The sequence below is a fragment of the Eschscholzia californica genome, unplaced genomic scaffold (assembly GCF_041429995.1).
Source record: "Eschscholzia californica isolate CP2 unplaced genomic scaffold, dmEscCali1.0.p SCAF_1, whole genome shotgun sequence".
Taxonomy (NCBI): domain Eukaryota; kingdom Viridiplantae; phylum Streptophyta; class Magnoliopsida; order Ranunculales; family Papaveraceae; genus Eschscholzia; species Eschscholzia californica.
The window spans coordinates 87,487,273-87,507,974 of record NW_028238198.1 but is presented as its reverse complement, the minus strand read 5'-3'; the positions used below and the strand labels follow the sequence as shown (position 1 = coordinate 87,507,974).

Sequence of the window (20,702 nt, the reverse complement as noted above, 5' to 3'; positions counted from 1 at the left end):
AAGATTGGGCCCATGGGCACATGAAATGGGTAAAGGCTTGAAGGATCAAAGTTGGGTGAAGCTCACATTTGGCGGGATTTAAATTTAATCCGAGTGTTGTTTTTGGGGGCGGATCTTCCACTGGATCTTGAAGTGGTTGGTCCAAGAAGCTAGTAAGAGAAGGTGGTGGATATCATCTAGTCTAGGGTTCAGATAATCTTTAGGATCACAAATCTTGAATTACCCTAAAACTATTTCGTTGATGTTTGTTTGATCTGACTGAAATTGAATTATAGTACTTCTACTTGCTTCCTAAGATGATGAGTCCACCAGTGTTTCTTCTATTTTCTCAGTAAGGCCTGACTCGAGGTTCGAATGGACATATGTTAGGTCAGACCTTTTTTTCTAGATTTCCATCATGTAGAACGAAGTTTCCACCATGTCGGTGAAAATATTGAAATTTCCAACAATTTCGATGGAAACTTCATTTCATGTAGGTGGAAACTATGCAAGAAATAGTTGTAAGTGTAATTTTCGTGCACTTAATCTAAATTTTCAACATTTCTAATCAAATTTGTTGAAATTTGACTCCTTGGTTAAATGACTGATTTTTTGGGTTGATTTTGGCTCCATTTTAGTTAAGACAATTTGGATTCAGAAGAGACATACCTTATTTGATTATCGTTTGCACAAAATATATGGTGTTTCAGGAATTCTTATCTAAGCTATAATGTTCTACCTTTTTGTATTTCTTCCTGACCTCCAAAGTTTTCTTTTCAAGTCAGCATATGGTCCTTCTTCACCATTTAAGATACAGTATATTTTTTTTCTACTTAGCCTTGTTTATACGAATTCCCATCATACCTCCTAACATTAGTCATGTGTATGCATATACCTTGATCAGTTACAAAGTTAAGAGATTTTTGCTACACCTAGCAAGAGGACGACCCTAATTGTATATCTAAGCCGTCGTTTTTCTTTCACAAAAGTGGCAAGACTCATCTTGTTCATAATTGATGGAACTCAGTAACTCGCTCAACTTGTTGAAAACTAGTATGTTAGTATTTCTTAAGATATGAGTTCTTCTTGTTGTGAATTCTTGTATCACTACTCTTTCTTGGCACTTGTATTGTTTCTTTCAGTTTCCTCTTGTACTTTATTTCATAGAGCTAAACTTCATGAGTTCATTTTGGTTGATGTCTCAGGTTTCAGTCTTAGATTCCACAACTCTTTCCAATGGAAGGATCTAGTAGAAGATCAGTAAGCAAGCCAGTGATGTGTTTTTCATATCAAGAGATTGTGTGTTCGGGTCGCGTTGAAAGGAAATCTTCTTCTACTCTACCTAGTAAGTAAGAAGCTCAAATTCAACATGTTTTCTTTTTTGACTAATTTAGACACCTGAAAATAGATAAATGTCCACATGCCACTCTAGCGATCATTGATCTATAATTGTACTTCAAGGGTTACACATTTCTCAGAGATCTATGATGTTCATGTACGCCCAAATAAAACTTTCTTTTTTTCTGACAGTTTGGGTGTTAATTTGGAGTTTCAATATGGTTTTCCGTTGCCTGCCAACAACTGTAGTGAATGTACTCCAAAATTATGAAGGTCCCAAATTCATTTCTCAGCAGAAGTGTGATCGCATTATATTTGGATGCAGGGATCAGTTTGTCTGGGAGCTCAAAAATGAAATTACGAGGCATATGCATAGAGCAGTATGACATCTTTGTCATGATTTTAAGATTACATTTTCTTTTGAAATTTATACTTTGATGTATTCAATGTCAATTGTAACGACAATGTAATCGGTTCTAAAAAAAAAACAATAGATGTTTTTTGAGTTGTAAATAAGTATTAGGATTTTGGCTAACTCCTAATTTTATGGGTTAAAATCTTCTTATTATAGGTGTTTCAACTAAGAAGATAGTAAGCCTCCAGTAAATATGATTGAGAATCATTCTCAACTAGTACAAAACTTACTAATAGGGGCTAATTTGAAAAGTAATCTTAATTATATTTTTAAGGAAATGTAAAGTTTAACAGGAATCTAGGAGTAACAAAATTAGTGGGTCAACCGCCAAAATAGAAATTGGGCCTACAATTTCTCTTTTTAAGTGAGTATAAAAAGTGTCACGTCTCAAAACCCCAGAGCTAGGGTATAAAGTATAAACCAATCTGGTCGTCAATCCCACTTAGGTTGCTGGCAGACTATAATTTTATCTCCCAACAACAAAATGGGAATGAAAAAAAAATTATGAGTGGTACTATTTTTTTTGTTTCTCCCAAGGTGCTTCGGTTTTCATTTGGTTCCACTCAAAATTTTCTTCGAAAATATGGAGAGAGAGAGATAAGGGAGAAATTGTGGTGGTGGTAGTTGGATATGCTGGTCGGAGGTGAGAGAAGACTAGAAGAGGAGAAATAAAAAGTTGTGTCGCGCTTTTTGTTCGAAAATTTTGATAAATCATGACTTATTTTTATACAATTTTGTATTAATTGTTTTTGTAAGATCGTCGCTTCAAAGAAACAAAGATATTTTGCAAGATACATATTTTTAAGTGGAAACAAAAAAGAAAAATTTGTTTTGTTTCGTTCAAACACCCACCTACCCTCAATATTTTTTTTTAGTTTCTTCTTCCTTCATTTTTCCCTCTCGCCACCACTATCAACTCAAACGATACCTCTGCCACCAACAATAACAACTTTGTCCAATAACTCGGGTCAAATCACTGTTCTCCATCCTCTCCCATCGTTCTTTCATCTTTCTTCTGCCCTCTTTCTTTTTTTCTTCTCTTTCTTCTCTCATCTATTTTTTAGATTCTTTCGCTGGAATCCTCTATGGTTTTTCGGGCGATGCTTCGACATGTAAGTCCAAACGAAAGATTTCCGCAAAAAAACCCTCTCTTTCACAAAATTTAAAGTGAGCGAGAAACGGGGAAAGTTAAGGTCATGTGACACCTTGTTATAATTTAATTTTTTTTTTTTGAGAAATCGACTACAACCTTGTAATAACTTTTGGTATAGTGGTTGAAAATTCACTCTACAATCCAAAAATGTCACGTGATACTTTGTAATAACCCTTGGAATCAGGTCGACAAAGAAATACTCCTACATACTCTCATTTTTTTCCGGTAGTGGCGGCCAATTTTTAACCTAAGTTGAAGTCGTGAACAGTCCAATGAAAGTTGAAAATGTTCGAGAAGAACCAAATAACTTGGCATTTAATACCCCTTTCTTTTGTATTTATTACATTTTTTTTGATATAAACAAAGAAAAGTAAAACCCTTTTCTTAAATTAAATTACCCAGAAAAAAATAAAATAAAGAGAGAGAGAGAGAGAAGAAGAAATAGTGAATGGAGAAGAAATTGTTCGGCGCCTGGTCGTCGTCGAGCTTACCTGGTCTTCTTCTTCATCTTCTCCTCCTCACTCGGTTGTAAGATCATTCAAAACCCTAATTTCATTTCATTTCATTCATCAATTAAAAAAGTTTCAATTCTGATTTAGATTTTGTTTCTAAAAGAAACCCTCTAGTTCGTACTGAAACCCATTAATGCTCTTGTTATCTAATGATAGTTTTAATGGTTTTGGATCTTTTTACTGATTGGGGATTTATCTTGTTTGCAGTGAAATCTGAGAGCTTGTTTGTTTGTTTGTTCGTCTTCCCCCCTGTGTGATTATTCTCTAGTTTTAGAAATTTTTGTTTTTTCAGATTTTGATTTTGGTAGGGTTTGAATGATGTCATCTTGTGTTGGGGAAAACGCTATTGATGATCAGTGTGATTGTTCTGATAATGCTAAAAATAGTTTAGCTCAGATGAAATCTTCGGTTCCGGCCGCTTGGAACAAACCCTCCAATAATGATGTTGTTCCTGTAATGGGGGCTGTGTCTTGGCCTGCTCTATCTGATTCTGCTAATGCTAGGGTTTTGCCCAAATTAGCTCCGGAATCTGTGAAAACTCTGTCTAATGGATCAGTTTCAATCCCTCAGGTTGATATTTTAAGATTTTATTTTGTACTTCTATTGCCATTTTTAGGTTATTATGTTTTAATCTTTACTACGAACTGTTCTTGTTTAATTTGATTATTTTAGGGTTCTGTAATGGGATCTCCCCCAAAGGAGCAATTGCCAATTAGTGCGAACCCTAATTCCAATCAGAACAATGCTGTCCCGACCCCACGCCAGAAATCTGGAAATGCTGTGGTTCATGTTTCTTCTCCTAATGAACATTCACAGAAGAGGAATAATTGGGAAGAGGGACCGAGGGGAAGATCTATGACGCAACCCCGTGGCCATGTCAATAATCATCCTCATCCGCCTAATACATCGAGGAAGAATAATTACGGGGGAAGACGTGACCAGGAACGCCCGAATTCTGATTTGAATTCACATAATCGAGGTTTTAAGAGTAGAAATTTTGAAATGCAGCAGCATCAACCTCAGTCGAAAGTTGTTACGAGGAACTATACTCCACCTCCAGTATTTAGTCCGCAGCCCTTTCCTGGTCCCGTGCCAGTTGGATCGATTGTGAATGCTCCAGGTTTTCCTAAATGTCTGACATCTCCTATATGTTTATGTTTTTTACGATTATACCTGGGTTTGCCATTGATCTTATGAACTTTCTTCATCCAGTGCCATTTCCGACACCTTTTCCACCGCCCATGGGAGGTTTTGTGTCATATGGGATGCCTCCTCAACAGTTTGGATATTACCCATTTGTTACTTATGCTGCCGATATCCAGTTGCGTGATGACGTAGTGAAACAGATAGAGTATTACTTCAGGTATTTTAACTGATCACACTCTTTTAGTCTATTTGTTGTAATAATGTTCTCTTTTGATGGTCATGAGTTTTTTGATCACCTAAACGTATTTCTTGCAGTGACGAAAACTTATGTAAGGATGCTTACTTGCGTCGAAACATGGATGAAGAAGGCTTCGTTCCAATTATTATGATTTCAAACTTTAACAAAGTGAGCTAGCTATTGATTTAATTATAAGTTGTTATGATTTATTTTTCCTTATACGTGACTGAGTTCACATGAGCATGCGAGAATATGAGATGATAACATAAATATTTTTTTGTGCAAGAGAAATTTTTATTTTTCACTACATAGTTAATTATAATAATAAACGAGTTAGGGGAAAAGGAAAAAATGGTGTGCTTGCTTATGACTTAGATAGTATTATATTATTTGGATTCGCTTATGACTCAACACAAGTAATATATCCGTTTGTTTATTCTAGCATATGTTGGCAAAGGCATTGCTTAAGCGCTCAAGGTGCTAGGTAAAAAACCTTGGTTGTCAGCCTAGCTAGCTAGGCTCTCTGGTGTAGCCTAACGTACCTTGTTTAAGTTTCTTTTATCGAAAATTTTGTTTAGTACTTGGAATGTTTTGTTGATTATGAATTTATGATTAGAATCTACACAAATAGAGGCACTGAAGTAAATCAATGTACAAAAAAAAAATAGAAAATAAATGTTGGGATATGAAAGGCAAAATACATCTCTTTGCGTAGGTGAGGGTATAGGCTCACCTGTTTTTACCTCAAAATGATTCACATTTCTGACATGCACACTGACTGGACATTATACTGATAATATATCATAATAATGTGAACTTTCCTATTAAAATAGTGCACCACTCTAACTTAATAATATATTAGAGCCCTTGGATGATTGCTGCCTTGTCAGATTGCTTGTGTTTGTGACCTTGAAGGAGTGTTAGTTACGAGTCTCCTGTCACAGTTTGGTCGTAAGTTTGGGACTCTGTTCTTACTTTTGGATTAAACTTCTCCAACAAACTTTCATAGGCTTGTTCTTTTGCTTCTTCCTAGCTCCTATTGTTGTAATCTCATCCTTGTATTTGATCAAACCTCGACTTGAATTAGCTTGAAGCAGTACCGCATGGCGAAGGCCCTGAAAAAATCTTACTCGTTATTGATTATCTTGTTCCTCCATTTTTAAGGTGACTTTCGCCATCATGACTCACAAGGTCTAATGTGAGACCTCTAGGTTCATGAAGAAGACCCTGAAAAACATGAAATCGGGTTCTTGGAATTACTGTGCCATATCACTTCCCTGTTGGTAGCAAAACTTTCAGAGACACAGAGTGTGCTTACACCTTAGTTATGCGTCAAGCTGGGATCCTGGGATCCTGACCGTACTAAGATACGTTTTACTGAAAACCTAGTCCCTCTGTTCACATTACTATACGAGCGAGCCACATCGGGCCATTACATTACATTCTAGACTCACGTGAGGCATTTATTCCCTCTAACTGCTACAATTTGCGACAAAAATGCTTTACCGATGTCATTTACTCTTGATGTCGGGCAGCTAGCTCTTTTAGGTATATTTTGGTAAAGGTGAAGCTTGTCAGCTTGCATCTAGCATCTATGTCTTAAGTTGCTTCAGAAACATGAAGGTACTGATCGTGTTGCAAGAATATTAAAATTACAATAAGGGTGTCATATGGACCAATATGAAGAACCTTTGGATGATGATGCACACTTATGGAGAGGTTGAAGGTTTTTCATTGGTTCGGAAATAATGGTAGTATTTTGATTTGAGTTAATGTGGCAAAATAACGGGTTTCTAAAAATGTTTGACTATGTTGCTTAACAATGATTTGTCACAAGCACATCTTGCCGACAGAGGAATAGGTCTTGATTAAGTTAACAGTTGAAAAGGTCAGACCTTGACTCCATGAAGGATACCTACAAACAGCTGATTATGCGATGAATATGAAAAGTGACATCGAATACATCGCCTAGCTTGTTTTCTAGGAGGTCATTAGGCTAGTATAGCCTTAAAATTTAGTTTGATTCGCATTTAGTTTGCATTCACATTTCAAGGAGTTCACTATTATTTAAACCCGACTCTCTGTGTCTAGTCTCCTCTGTCAAGTTACTATTCATTTTTGAGGCAACTGAAAAACTTCAGTGCTTTTGTATGGTTCCGAATGATATTAGTACCAACTATCAATGTCTTGAAACTTCTCTGTTGACGATCCTGTATTTGGATATATTGTCCTCTTGCAAACCCATGCAGTTGTAGAGATGAAGTATGGGCCATGACAGTTCTCTGTTTCTGCCATAACGTTCTGTTTTACATGTTTGACAGGTTAAGCAGTTGACAAACAACATCAATTACATAATAAATGCACTGAGGTTCTCAAATGTCGTCGAAGTCTTGGTATGTATCGATTTCTGTCTTTACATAGTCTTGGTGTACGATCATAACTATAACCGTAACGGTTGATCGATCTTTCTAGTATTTGGAGCTCAATAACTATCTCATGCCTTTACTTCTTCAATCATGTATTGTTGAATTTGTGATCGTCCAACTCAAAACCAATTGGCGTAGCTCTGATATTCTTGGTTGCTAGACTGCCCTTCTCCCATGTGGGACTATTCTCACACGCCCCCTCACGTGTGGCGTTCTTTTGAGCCTAACACGTGTTTTTTCTTTTCGGGTGACGTGGAGCACGTGTGACTTTTAAGCCTATCACTTGTGGGTGTAACTCCGATACCATGTTAAATTTGTGATCATCTAACCCCAAACCAATTGGCAATGAGTGGAGAGGACTTGGACATTATATTTTTTGTTGCTAAATCGCGTTTCTCCCATGTGGGACTATTCTCACATATATGATTTCCTCTGTTTCTTCAGGGCGATAAAGTTAGGAGGAAGACTGACTGGATGAAATGGTTGTTTCACCCATCTAACAGCCAACTTGGTTCTGTATCCGGAGCACAATCTCAAGGTATACTTAATACTGATACACTTGAAAGTCGGATAGAGAATCTTGGATTAGAGCAAGGGACCGCAACTAATAGTTCATCAACCTTGATCTCGAGTAACGAGTCACAAACAAAAAAGTAGCCGGCAGCCGGCTTATGTTTTGACTGAGGGGATCTGTTCAATCTATTTTGGCGAAAGTGGTTAGGGTTTTCAAAGGAGTGGCTGGGGATCAATTTGGAAAGGAGATAGCTTGTTGTTGTCTGCATCTTCACATAATCTTTTACTATGTCAAGGCCAGGAGTTTTCTTCAATATATTAACAAAAAAAAGGAATAGATTTATAGAGACCGGTTAAAGAAAAATTCTTCTTTTCGTTTTGGTTATATCATACATGGGATATATATCATGTGGTTTTGGCTCTGAACCGTTATTTATCTTTATGGAACTGCTTTGGTTTTGGAGGTGGGAACAAATTTGAGACGAATTTATTTACTTGTGGAACAATATCTTTTTGGTATTTGTAGGTCATACACTTTTGGCTACTCGAATTTTAGTTGTTATTACATAAGTGTTCTGCTCATTATTTATGTATCTGATTGAGTATTCACTGCCTTCTGTTTTCTGCCTATGTGAACTCGTCGTAACATGCTTACACTAGTATATGTGCTTGGAGGGTTTTCCTCAAAAAGAAAAACTAGTCCAATGAACTCTGCCTGAGAGGGAAGCTTGCCCGACTTTTTTTCATTCAGTTTCCCACCAATTCCAAGCTTATACTGTTAACTTCTTGTGTACTGCCAAGTAACTGTTGTATATATTTCATCACACGTCAAGATCGTCGTTGTTTTATCCACGACGAGCAAACCATTTTTCCATGATTGCCATGTCTCTTTTGCTATTTAACTTTGTGCCTGTCATGCCCGATCGATAGCCTATGTGACTTCTCTGCACAGGGTTACCTATCCACTTTTGTAGCCACCCTTTGATAGCGGTACGCATTTACGTTACCGCTAAGTAGGTGAACTTAGCTTAGTGTTGAATCAACACCGTTGATACAATCCATCTTCCCCTTATTATATAAATGAAACAATTAGGGCAAAAGTTATGGCCTGGTAGACTAGAACCTGGTATAGATGGCTGTTGATTTTTTTTTTTTGGAAAAAAAAAACGATAGTTATTACAAAGACATTGACACATCTATATGATGTTATAAACAGGATAACCGCCGAATCCTAATTTAAACTTTACATAATTACTGGCTTAAAAGCACGAATCCTAATTTAAACTTTACATAATTACTGGCTTAAAAGCAACAACAACGACCTAAGGTCCATCTAACTACTTCAGTTATACCAAAGTTCAATTATCTTGAATTTGATGAGCTAGAAACTGGTCTACCAGTTTGTTGGCGATTCTTTTCAAGTCTTTTTAGTGGAGTTGTGATTGTGTGTTAATTGATCAAATATATTCACCAATTAAGTTGTTCGAAATTTCCCTCTAAGAGTTGAAACTCATTTTCGTCTTGTAAATTTTTTTCCCGAAGAATTGAGCTCAAGATTTTCGGTCTGCAACTCGAACAGAGGGTGAAAACAACTTAGGATTTACCAAAAAAAAATTCAAATGCAAAAACACATTGAATAAAGAGTGGACTAAAGTTGAAAATGGCTAGAAACCAGAAGCATGGAATGAAGAAAACCATATAACCATTTCTTCAGTCAGATCTTCCTTTCTCTGAGTTGATTCAGATTCTTCAACTGAATATCTACAAAGAGGGCAAGTTTTCTGACACAGACTCAACCACTTTCCAACACACATTTTATGAAATTCATGAAAACATGGAAGCTTTCTTCTCTCATCATCTCCTTCTGTCAATCTCAATAGACAAACACAACAATATTCTTCTTCTGACGACGACGATGCTGATGATCCTTCGTCGGCCGAGATCTTCTGCGGACCTCCGTCCTATCGAACCGATACGCGGTTGAGACCTTTCTTCCACCTTAGATTGAACAAATGAAAGATTATGTTCATAAAATTGTTCATCATCATTATGGTTTTTGATTTAGTTTGTGAACTAATAATAATGGAGTTATTAGTGTTTATTAATAGAAGAAGATTATTAAAATTTTGCTTGGTTTAGAAGGGATGGGTGGTTGTTGGTATTGAAGAGAAGAATTTGAGTGTTCACCTATTTCAGTTTCAACTACCTTCAAACTGCTCCTCTCTCTCTCTCTCTCTCTCTCTCTCTCTCTCTCTCTCTCTCTCTCTCTCTCTCTCTCTCTCTCTCTCTCTCTCTCTCTCTCTCTCTCTCTCTCTCTCTCTCTCTCTCTCTCTCTCTCTCTCTCTCTCTCTCTCTCTCTCTCTCTCTCTCTCTCTCTCTCTCTCTCTCTCTCTCTCTCTCTCTCTCTCTCTCTGCCTGCATTGACATTTTACTTGCATAGGTCAATAACACTTTATAAGATTTTGACTGTCTAAAGACATGTCGGGACGATCGGGTCGGGTACCCTCGATAGGCCAGCTGATACCACCACGGCCTATGCATTCCGTTTTTTTCAAAAAATATGGTACATCAAGATTCAGGAATTGAATAAGCACTGCCGCTTCATAATGTATTGAGAGTAAGTAATGAGTTTACCATGAAACCAAGGAGTTGGGATTACAATCCAATAGACTACTTCTGTCAAGGATTTTCTTTTCATCAAACAACTACTATAATAGCTTTGCGGCTATCTTTTATACATAAATACTTTTCATGCTTTTCACATTCGTATACGTCTGTTGATTTCAATTTTTAGGGTTTTAATTGGTTTTCGTAACAAATCCCTTTTTTGTGTTGAAAAATCTTATAATGAGTCTAATAGTCTAGTCACGAGATTCGTAAATTTAAACCTAAAATTCTACCTATGTGTCTAGGGTAGAAGTTAGTCGTGGAACCTAACTATGTCCTAAACCCCGAAACATTAATGGTGTGTTTGGATGGCGGAATCATGAATCTGCGGATTCATGAGTCCTTGGGATTCATGATTCCACGGATTCATGAATCCTAGCAATATTTTTTGGCTTGTTTGGCAACTAAGAATTCTATGATTTATTATTATTTGAGCATTTTTAAACGTCTCTAGAAAAAATATGATTTTTGAAAAAAAATAATGATTTTGAAAAAAAATAATGATTTTGTAGAAGGAAATACTTTTTTGTTGATTTTAAGTTTGAAATTGAGGTTCGTTACTCCAAAATCCTAACAAATCCTAGGGGGTAGGGTGGGATTTTGGTCCAATACAAATTTTGGAATTAGGAATTCTTAGGATTCAAGAGTCCTAGAATTCTTGGTAGCCAAACAGACCAAGGATTCATGATTCCTACCAAATTCCACGTTTGATAGGAATCCTATTTAGGAATCCTACAACCAAACACACCATAAAAAGAAAAAGTTATTTACAACTCAAATTTTCAGTTTACTTGACTTTTTTTTTGCAAAAAGTGTTACCCAAAGAAAAGAAAACTAACACATCCGTTTTACCCTAAACCAATAAAGATGGAACAATGGCGTCGGTAGGTAGGATGTTTTGAACATGCAAGTAACATTGATTTTACTCTATGACATGACTTTTATTTGATGAGGAAATAGGGCCAAAAGGCCCAATTTTTTGTTTTTCTTTTTGTTAAAAAGACATCTCATCTTTTTAAAGAGTTAGGCCCATATAACATTTCAAAATGTTTTTGAAGGCACTCTCATTTTCAGGGTCAAAAATACCCTTTGTGTGATGAAAAATACAAAAAAAAAGGGTTATTTCCCTAATGGCCCCCTACTTTGTGACCAGCTTCCCGCCTGGCCCCCTACTTTACGAAAAATACTCATATGGCCCCCTATTTCCGTTAACTTTAACTTTCCGTCACTCTCTCTCCTCCATCTCTTTTTCTCTCTCTGCCATGTCACGCCACATCATCTGTTACGCCACTTCATCACCTTCTCCGGCAAGGTCGCCGGCCGGCAAAATTTCCGGCCGGCGACCTTCAAACTAAAAATTTTTTTCTTTCTCTCCTCTCTCTCTCTCTAAGAACTCCGGCGAAGGGTTCCTTCGGCGGAGTTCTTAGAGAGAGAGAGGAGAGAAAGGAAAAAAAAAAAAAAATTTTAGTTTGAAGGTCGCCGGCCGAAATTTAGCCGGTCGGCGACCTTGCCGGAGTAGGTGATGAAGTGGCGTAACAGATGATGTGGCGTGACATGGCAGAGAGAGAAAAAGAGATGGAGGAGAGAGAGTGACGGAAAGTTAAAGTTAACGGAAATAGGGGGCCATATGGGTATTTCTCGTAAAGTAGGGGGCCAGGCGGGAAGCTGGTCACAAAGTAGGGGGCCATTAGGGAAATAACCCAAAAAAAATCAATTTTTTCATAAATTACGAAGTTTTTTTTTTCTACTCATGAAAAAAACGAATGTGGGAAACTGGTGGATTTCTCCGAGCTGATTCTAGAGGGTCGATCTTCTTATGTTTTGATCATCAATCTATTTTAGGTTTTTGTGATTGAATCTCTTACTTGTTGTTAGAAGATGATTTGGAGGGTTTGAGTAGGGTTGGGAATCGGTCCGGACGGGCAGTCCGCGGACAAACTTGCTCCGGGTTCGGACGGTCCGGACAAAACATCTTGTTGAAACAGCTATAAAGTTGTTTGATGAAATTCCTTTAAGAAATGCTTCCTCTTGAACAATCATGATAGGTACATATGTTCAAATTAAGAATTTCATGGAAGTTTTTAGAAGAAATGTAAAAGGATGGTGCTAGAGTTGATAAAATGACAACTATGAATTTTTAGAATATTTAGCTAGTTTTTTGGTAAAACATTATATTAATATAACAATTTGTAACAAATTTCATGTTAAATCAATTCAAAAACTAATTTGCAAACCATTTGCAAGGTTCAACAAGTTACTTGCAAGGCTCTGCAAGCGCATTGCAAGGCTCTGCAAGGTGTTTGCAAGGTTATGCAAGGTGTTTGCAAAAGTCATGCAAGGTGTTCGCAAGGCTCTGCAAGGTATTTGCAAGGCAGTGCAAGGTGTTTGGAAGACTATCCAAGGTGTTTGTAAAACCCATGCAAGGTGTTTGCAAGGCTCTGCAAGGTGTTTGCAAGCTTTACAAGGCTCTGCAAGATTATGCAAGGTGTTTGCAAAAGTCATGCTAGGTGTTCGCAAGTCTGCAAAGTATTTGCAAGGCTCTGCAATGCAGTGCAAGGTTATCCAAGGTGTTTGCAAGGCTCTGCAAGGTGTTTGCAAGGCTTTGCAAGGCAGTGCAAGGTGTTTGCAATGTATTTTCTTAGACTACGGTTAGGTTGGTCTTTTCACTGAAATAGAAAATTACATAATTGCCACCAGGGAGGTGAAGCCTAAAAAACTTTGATGAATCTTTTTTAACCAAAATCATAATTTGGAGTTTTGGCCAAATTCCCCTTTATTGAACCGTTCACTTGTCGATAACAAAGGTAAACACAGATTAGACTCTAAATTAGGTTAATCATAAGATTCCCTAAATGAACCAATTTTAGTTTCCTTATCAATGAAGTTGTGTTTCAATTCATTCAAATGAGCTCTGATTGTCGTCCATTGGGTAATGTCAGAGAAGATAATTAGGTTCCATCCATGGTTGACGACAATGACAAAGATTTTCTGAAGTGATCGTTTAAGAACGAATCTCTAAATATACAAAAAAGATAAACGATTGAACGAACTTTAGCTTATATGTCTGAGTAATAGCAGTAAATATTTACCTAATAATTTGTCGGACGTGAAAATATTCTACAATATCTAGTATAAATTTATTCTACGTAACATTTATCTGACAATTCACTAACATCTAACAGAACAAAAGGTGGAAAAATGAAAAAAAAAGACAAAATTAGAAGTTGGTCATCTTTAGGGTATCTTGGTGTGTTGGTCATCTTTAGAAGGGCAAAATGGTTGACAAGGAAGATATGGTTTAGGGGCAATTTTTTGTAAAGCAATGTTTAGTTTCGTTTATAATAGGACGACTTGATTAAAAATGATGAGAAAGATAATTAGAAATATCTCAAAATGACAATCTATTTATTGAGTCTTGCATTGGAGATGCTTTGAGGATATGAGAAAACTTCAAAAATAAGAACTCTACCATTCCAAAGAGAATGAGCCAATTTACTTGTTCCCCGTGGAGTCCAGGACTATCGGTTAAACTTAATATCATAACTTTATTTAGATCTGTTTAAATCAAAACAAATGCATTAATTAAAATCTTTGTTTGTTCCATTAGACGACCTGAATCTAACAAACCCATATATCAAAGTCGTATAAATCATACATAAACATAGAAATCAAACTCATCCACTCATCAAATCACTCATATCCAAGAAAACTCATTAATCAAAATCAAATAGATATACATAAAATTTGAAAACTCCTGATAGGTCTCAATCAAAGCAATGAAATAAGTTGGAAATAAAATTCTACTTAGGGCTACAATTAACCACAACTCTTTTGATTAAATTCAACTCCCTTTCCATTGCTGATTACAGAGAATTTAAATAGAAAGAAGAAAGAGAAAACAACTACTTCCTAATTCTTAGGCCACATCCCAGGCAGACTAACTCCACAAATAAAAAGAGAACTAACCCACTACTTCACTAATTAACTACCTACATCAATTAACTACACTCTAAATAAACTACTGACTCTAAATAAGCTCGCCGATCTATTAGTCAACTCAAAACCTTATCTATCTGAAAGAATGAGAAAGAGGAGGGAGAAGAAAGAAAATGATGCCGCCTAGGTACGAATAAAATGAAAAGGTGAACGTTACTCACTATACTTATATTTTGCACATAATTGTCATTTGGTGAAATTATTTTAGTCCAAAACTCATCGATTCGTTAAACCTCTTGGATCTAAGCAAACTTAGAAATCAAAATTAAAGGAGACGTACATAAAGTCTGAAAACTGCTCCATGCATTAACAAAAAACTCATCCCACTACCAACGAATTGAGTTCGTGGATTTGTTGATGAAAGAGGTTATAAACACGCCAAATTATTAACGAACCCAGAACCTTATCGATCTGGAGGAAAGAGAAAGATAATGGAGGAGAGAGAAAGTGAAGCCGTCTGGGTAAGAAGAAAATGAAAAGGCGAACGCTACTCACGTGATTTAACGACAATGACAAAGATTCTGAAGTCATTGTTTGCGAACGAATCCTTAAATATACCGAAAAAGATAAAAAGAAAGAAACTATTCAATGAACTCTAGCTCGTATCACCACGTAATAGCGGTAAAGCTTAATCTCATATGTTGGAAGTGAGAATTTTCTACAAATATGTAGTATAAATTTTTTCTATATTAAATAGAACTCACACTGTAACTGTATACAGTGAATTTTTTTTCACTGATAATGGTTTGGGAAGAAACAGATCTCATAAACGAAGAAAATTATTGTAGAGAAATGATTTTAAAAGAGAGATACTAATTCTCCACAAGATCTTGCAACTTTGACAACCACTTTGTAATTAGTAATTATTTCAAATCGATCGAAGTGATGAAGAACAACAATCACATCGAGATCAACGTTATGGGGTACTGGATCTAAACCGTTCATTATAATTGTTCGACTTAAGTTTTAGTTTCTTTTGGGGGAAAAAGTGCTTCCGAAAAGAAGAAATATCAGAAAATACACGGCACATTTAGCAAACACAAACAAAAAAAACTAACAAACTTCTTCTTTAAATAAAAAACACTTAAGAAACTTAACAACACTTCATCATATTACCACCTATCTATCCGGAAATCATCTAAAAGAAGGGGAAGGCCTCCCTCATCTGTGCTTCTTCCTCAGGTGTGAAATCGTTTTGTATATTGAACATTCTTCGAATCTCCGGTACCGATCTTCCCCTCATCATATCAGCTACGGTTTGACAGGTCAAACTCAACAAGCTAGCAATATCCAGATAATTGGCCGCCTAAAATACAAACATTATAAAATAAATCAGAAATGAGAAAACCTAGTGTCTACTTTCTTGACTTCTTCTGTACTTTGTGAGTCTCAGTAGCATCGTCCATAATAATTTAGAAAATTTTAAATAGAACTCACAATTTTAAATCACAAATCTAAACATACCCTAAGCCAAAATCAATCCAATTAAACCAAATCAAATCATAATTAAAAATATTAATCAATACGAGTAGAGAACAAAAAAAATAAAACACATTCTGGACAGAACTCTTATATGACTTCGAAATCAAAATCATCGAAAACACGAATCACTACAAAAAAAAAAAAAAAAAAAAATTAAAAGAAAGAGAAATTCAATTACCATCATAAGTGCGAACAAAGTAGCTTTATCAACATCAAGGAAATTCTTATCCCATCTGTTCAGATCTTCTTCGTCCACAACAACGGCAGGGGCATCTCCATTGGTAGAACGAGCCTTGGCATGCTTGTCGCAGTACTGGATAACCTTGGCCAAAATGTTACCGGTAACATTGCCCAGAGGAATCACATCGCCGGCAACACCATCGTCGATCATGCGCTTAAGCATCTGTGATTCAGAAGCCACCATCTCTTCAACCTCGAAGGTTTGGCCATCGGAGCTCTTCAAAGTGATTTTCTTTGACATGATTGAAACAAGAAAGAAAGAAGAATTGTGGGGTGGAGAAATGGAAGACTATAACCCTGGTTTTATAGTGAGTTTGGTCACTCTTGGTAGGTGGTGAAGATAAGGATTAGGGTTTCTACGGGAGTCAGTGGGCAAAAACGGGAACTCCATATGGCGAAGAAACGACCAAGGATTCAATCATTAGGGTTTTGCAAAAGAGGAAAATCATTCAATGTTGATGGTTTTCCTATTTCACGAAGAATCATATTCTTCCATCAACTATAGTCTATACATACTAGTGAAGACGGAGTTGGTCCACATAATTACATTTTGCCCCCCTAACTCATTAAAATGGACCCTTAAAGATGACTAGCTTTCAATATAGTCCTCTTTCGAGTTTTTTTTTATATCAATTTCAAACAACTTTAACCTTTGACTAACTTTTTCTCTATTTACCTCTATTTTCAAATGTTCTTCTCTTACCGTTGTCTGAGAAGGGTTGCCGGAAGGCACCTCACTTATGACCCATCAACATAAATTTTCTGTTAGTCATTTTTCACTTTCTTTATCTTTCTATAAGTTCTCTTTCTCTCTTTAATCGTTCCACAGTCATCTCTTACTTCTGACCTTCTTTTCCTTTCTACGACTCTCCTGGTCGTTATCGTCTTATTCTTCGCTAAAGTTTCACCTCTGATTTGTGATCTTGGGAGAAAGTTGGTGAAGGACTCCGCGATTACCTTGTCAGACAACCAGAAATTGTCATCGCTGAATTAATCTTCGATGACGATGATGAGCCGGATAATGTCAATTTGAAATCTAAGAGTAGATCTGTAGAAGTAGATGAAGATCCAGTACCCAACAATTATAAAGATCGATGACATACTAAGTTAGTATCCACTTTCACTTTTTCTAGATTTAACAATTTCTCTCTAGATCGATGATATGTTGATTGGTAATATTGACTAATAGAAAACTAGAGAAGGAGGCCACCATATAAATTGGTCATCATTAGGAGACCATTTTGGTGAATCGGTCATCGTTAGAAGCCTAAATGAAATTAACCCTTTGTTCATAAAAATTGTAGGATGTGAGAAAGGCTAGATTTTGCTTTCAGTTTATGATGGTCGGACAAAATATTCGTGCCCACCATATAAATTGGTCATCATTAGGAGACCATTTTGGTGAATCGGTCATCGTTAGAAGCCTAAATGAAATTAACCCTATGTTCATAAAAATTGTAGGATGTGAGAAAGGCTAGATTTTGCTTTCAGTTTATGATGGTCGGACAAAATATTCGTGCATGTTATCGTTTGCTTTTTTTTTGTTGTTGAGAACGTGCATGTTATCGTTATTTTTTCGTTTTGTAGATTTAAATCTGAACTTTGTAATGGTTGTGTTGTCGTTATTTTTTTTGTTTTGTAGATTTGAATCTCAACTTTGTAATGGTTGTATATGCATTTAGCTGCTTTATATGTTTTTATCTTTCGATGTTAAAATTAAGTCTTTCATATATTTTCATCTTTAAAGCAAGTCTTCTTAGTATGTCGCGCAAGACGTCCTTTAAATGAGTGGTAGTTCAATAAAATAGTCTTAAAAAGACAACTATTATAGAAATAGCAAGTAGGAACTGTGAACATCAATTTGCTTAAAATACTTAAACTAATTAGAAGAACTCTGTAGGTAAGACGCAAACAATAAAAGATCCGCAACTAAAACTTAACACACAGGGCTAAGGAACGGATCTAAGATGTCTTTAATGGCTAAGGAAAGGTGGTGGTAGTAGTGGTGGTGGTGATGAAGGTCAGGGACGGAGATTTCATTACCATGCCCAAAGCAGTGTATGTATATATATATATATATATATATATATATATATATAGAGAGAGAGAGAGAGAGAGAGAGAGAGAGAGAGAGAGAGAGAGATTCTGCAACAACTTGGGGTGAAAAGTATGACAAACAACAGAGCTTACCCATCTTCGATTCTTCCCCACTCAACAGTTTAACAAATCTTTTTCAAGTTCCCACAACACAAACCAAACCATTTTTACACGCAAGTTCAAAACACAAACTAGCAGAAACTACGTAACTATAGACCAATATATTACCTACCGACTGGAGTTGTTTTTGATAGAGATCATTCGAAAGCCCATTGATTCTCCCTCCTGACCTCTTCTTCCTCCTCTGGAGTGAAATCATTTTTTATGTTGAATGTTCTTCGAATCTCTTCAGGTGTTTTCCCCTTTATCATGTCCGCTACAGTTTGGCATGTCAAGTCCAACAAGCTCTTAATATTCAAGTAATTTGCTGCCTGAAAACACAATCAAAGTATTAGAAAACTGAACTTAGCGACGGATAAGAAAGTGGAAACAAATCAATGATGGAACTCAAGCCAGTGGAAAGGCCAATCTAACGTCTTTATACGATCTGAAATTCAAACTTTTGATCTATGATAGTATACCCTTGACTAAGAGGTTTGGTCGAGGACTGACGCTCGGGCTCTCACGGGGTAGATCATATCGCAAACTTCTAAGGCTTTGGCCATCACATGGAGTAACTCGGCCAAACCCAACTGCTTACAGGTTTACATGTCAATACTCGAAATCAAGATCAAATAGATGTGTCCAGTAATCCAGTAAACATTAAATGGAAATATACAAAGCAATTGCTCAGAGATTGATTACCTTGTTAGAGATCAACCATTTACAATGTTCTAAAAACGTTTTTCGCTATAAGGCAAGTTGCTCCGAAAAAGCAAGACGTTACTTGACTGTGAAGTGTATCTCGATGAGAAAAAGGCGTACATTAAAGTTTTGAAAAGAAAAGGAAGATACCATAATTAAAGTTGCATAAACTTAATAAATGTCCGTACGTTCTTTTCTTGGTAATAGACGTGTATGCCTCCAGGCAGAAACAGATCAAATCTCGCCTCTACGGACATTAAAACAATGCATCTTACTTATTACATAGTTCAGATTACAGTAACCAAGATTTGGAAGTAACCCTTCCATTTCCGAAGTCCGATAGTAAATGTTAATACTTCATAAGGTGTTGGGAGTCGAGCACTCAAAAGCCGAAAATTACTTACTTATCCAGAAGAAGAAAAACTTCCCTATCCTAAACAGGGAGAGGATTAGCCATTGGTAGACAATTCAAGATCCTTAGATGACTAAACCCTAGAACTTAGTCCCACACGATAAAGAATTTTTCTACAAATTAACCACTCAAAATCCCCCTGCATGATTAGTTACTGATTAAAAGAGTTTATAAAGAGAAATTTCCCAAACATGGAGATAAAAAAATGAAAAAAACAATCCAAACCCTAAATACTCCTTATAATCACAACCGAAAATCAACTAAACACCTAATCAAAACCCTAAATTCCTAATAACCGGAATTTCTAATCACAAACTAAAGATACCCAAATCATGTCAAATCAAACCACAATAAACATTTAATTATAGTATAATCACATGAAAAACAATAAAATTAGGCAAGAAAATTAAGAAATCATGACAAGATCTAAAGAGAATTTCTCACCAGTATAAGATCGAATAGGGTAGCCTGATCGACCTTAACGAACTCTGAATCCCAATTCTTAAGTTCTTCCTCAACGGCACGATCATCAGATTTAGGGTTTTCAACATGCTTCTTACAGTACTCAATTACCTTGGCTAAAATCTTACTCGTAACATTAGGTAAAGGAATCACATTATCAGCACAATCGTCTTCGATCATATGCTTGATCGTCTGAGATTCAACAGCCACGATTTCCTCGACTTCAAATGTTTCTCCATCGGAAGATTTCAAAGTGATTTTCTTCGACATGATTGATTGACAATGGAGAAGAACTGAAACCCTAGCTTTTGTTTTCCTTTTTTTCCTTGAAAGCGATAAGAACAAATTTGGGGATTATTACCCCAGGCTTGTATTTTTGTGGGTTTTCTTTCCGCTGACGTCGTCATAAATTTTGAGTCCATAAATCTATTTTATTTATGATTAAGTCCATTTTAGTTTAATAACCAGATCTTGATCCCTCTAAGGTAGTGGTTCTTATTGGCCCGGGGACGGGCTTCAACCCGGGCCTACCACCAGGTTGAAATAGTGTCGGGCAGGGTCGTTGAACCTTAGATCCCAATCCTGATCCACGACGGAGCCGATAGCCTCGAAGCAGGCAAGGTCAGCCTGCATGTCGAGGCATTGGGTTGGCGAGGCACTGGGATGTCTATCATTAGATTTAAAATTTTTTTATAAACTTTCAATTTCTTACAGTTATAGGAAGAGAAATGATCAGGGCAAAGAAGACAATTACTCACACGAGAAGTTTGTCTATAAACATCTAATCTAAATTGAGGGGAAAATGGAGAGAAATAAATACCT

The 20,702-nt window shown here is 36.4% G+C and overlaps 3 protein-coding genes across 4 annotated transcripts; 1 reads left to right on the top strand and 2 right to left on the bottom strand.

Annotated features, from left to right (window-relative positions):
- Positions 1-3,039: 3,039 nt before the first annotated feature.
- LOC147570722 (la-related protein 1C-like) lies at positions 3,040-8,302 on the top strand. Of its 2 annotated transcripts, none has more exons than XM_086657268.1 (7): positions 3,040-3,413; positions 3,605-3,967; positions 4,070-4,517; positions 4,610-4,760; positions 4,859-4,949; positions 7,103-7,174; positions 7,652-8,302. In XM_086657268.1, exons 2-7 carry the CDS (start codon positions 3,713-3,715, stop codon positions 7,862-7,864), a joined length of 1,230 nt encoding a protein of 409 aa, XP_086513394.1. In that variant the 5' UTR covers positions 3,040-3,413; positions 3,605-3,712; the 3' UTR covers positions 7,865-8,302. The 2 variants fall into 2 exon arrangements, with proteins under 2 accessions (XP_086513394.1, XP_086513393.1); XM_086657267.1 differs by having other exon boundaries at positions 3,110-3,413; positions 4,070-4,529.
- A 7,077-nt stretch (positions 8,303-15,379) lies between these two features.
- Positions 15,380-16,589, bottom strand: LOC147570721 (SKP1-like protein 1A). The gene is made up of 2 exons (XM_086672747.1): positions 16,044-16,589; positions 15,380-15,689 (listed from the first exon to the last, which is right to left on the bottom strand). The coding sequence occupies exons 1-2, from the start codon at positions 16,344-16,346 to the stop codon at positions 15,522-15,524; spliced, it is 471 nt and encodes a 156-aa protein (XP_086528873.1). The 5' UTR covers positions 16,347-16,589; the 3' UTR covers positions 15,380-15,521.
- Positions 16,590-18,275: 1,686 nt separating this feature from the next.
- LOC147570720 (SKP1-like protein 1A) lies at positions 18,276-20,282 on the bottom strand. The gene is made up of 2 exons (XM_086657255.1): positions 19,863-20,282; positions 18,276-18,633 (listed from the first exon to the last, which is right to left on the bottom strand). Exons 1-2 carry the CDS (start codon positions 20,148-20,150, stop codon positions 18,460-18,462), a joined length of 462 nt encoding a protein of 153 aa, XP_086513381.1. The 5' UTR covers positions 20,151-20,282; the 3' UTR covers positions 18,276-18,459.
- Positions 20,283-20,702: the final 420 nt, after the last annotated feature.

Excerpts from the sequence above, each read along its gene's own strand:
- LOC147570720 (XM_086657255.1), bottom strand. The coding sequence starts at position 20,150 with ATGTCGAAGAAAATCACTTTGAAATCTTCCGATGGAGAAACATTTGAA. Across the intron at positions 18,634-19,862 it reads CCCTATTCGATCTTATACTG|GCAGCAAATTACTTGAATAT; the intron begins GTGAGAAATTCT and ends TTGTGTTTTCAG.
- LOC147570722 (XM_086657267.1), top strand. The coding sequence starts at position 3,713 with ATGATGTCATCTTGTGTTGGGGAAAACGCTATTGATGATCAGTGTGAT. Across the intron at positions 3,968-4,069 it reads GATCAGTTTCAATCCCTCAG|GGTTCTGTAATGGGATCTCC; the intron begins GTTGATATTTTA and ends TGATTATTTTAG. Across the intron at positions 7,175-7,651 it reads CAAATGTCGTCGAAGTCTTG|GGCGATAAAGTTAGGAGGAA; the intron begins GTATGTATCGAT and ends CTGTTTCTTCAG.
- LOC147570721 (XM_086672747.1), bottom strand. The coding sequence starts at position 16,346 with ATGTCAAAGAAAATCACTTTGAAGAGCTCCGATGGCCAAACCTTCGAG. Across the intron at positions 15,690-16,043 it reads CTTTGTTCGCACTTATGATG|GCGGCCAATTATCTGGATAT; the intron begins GTAATTGAATTT and ends TTTGTATTTTAG.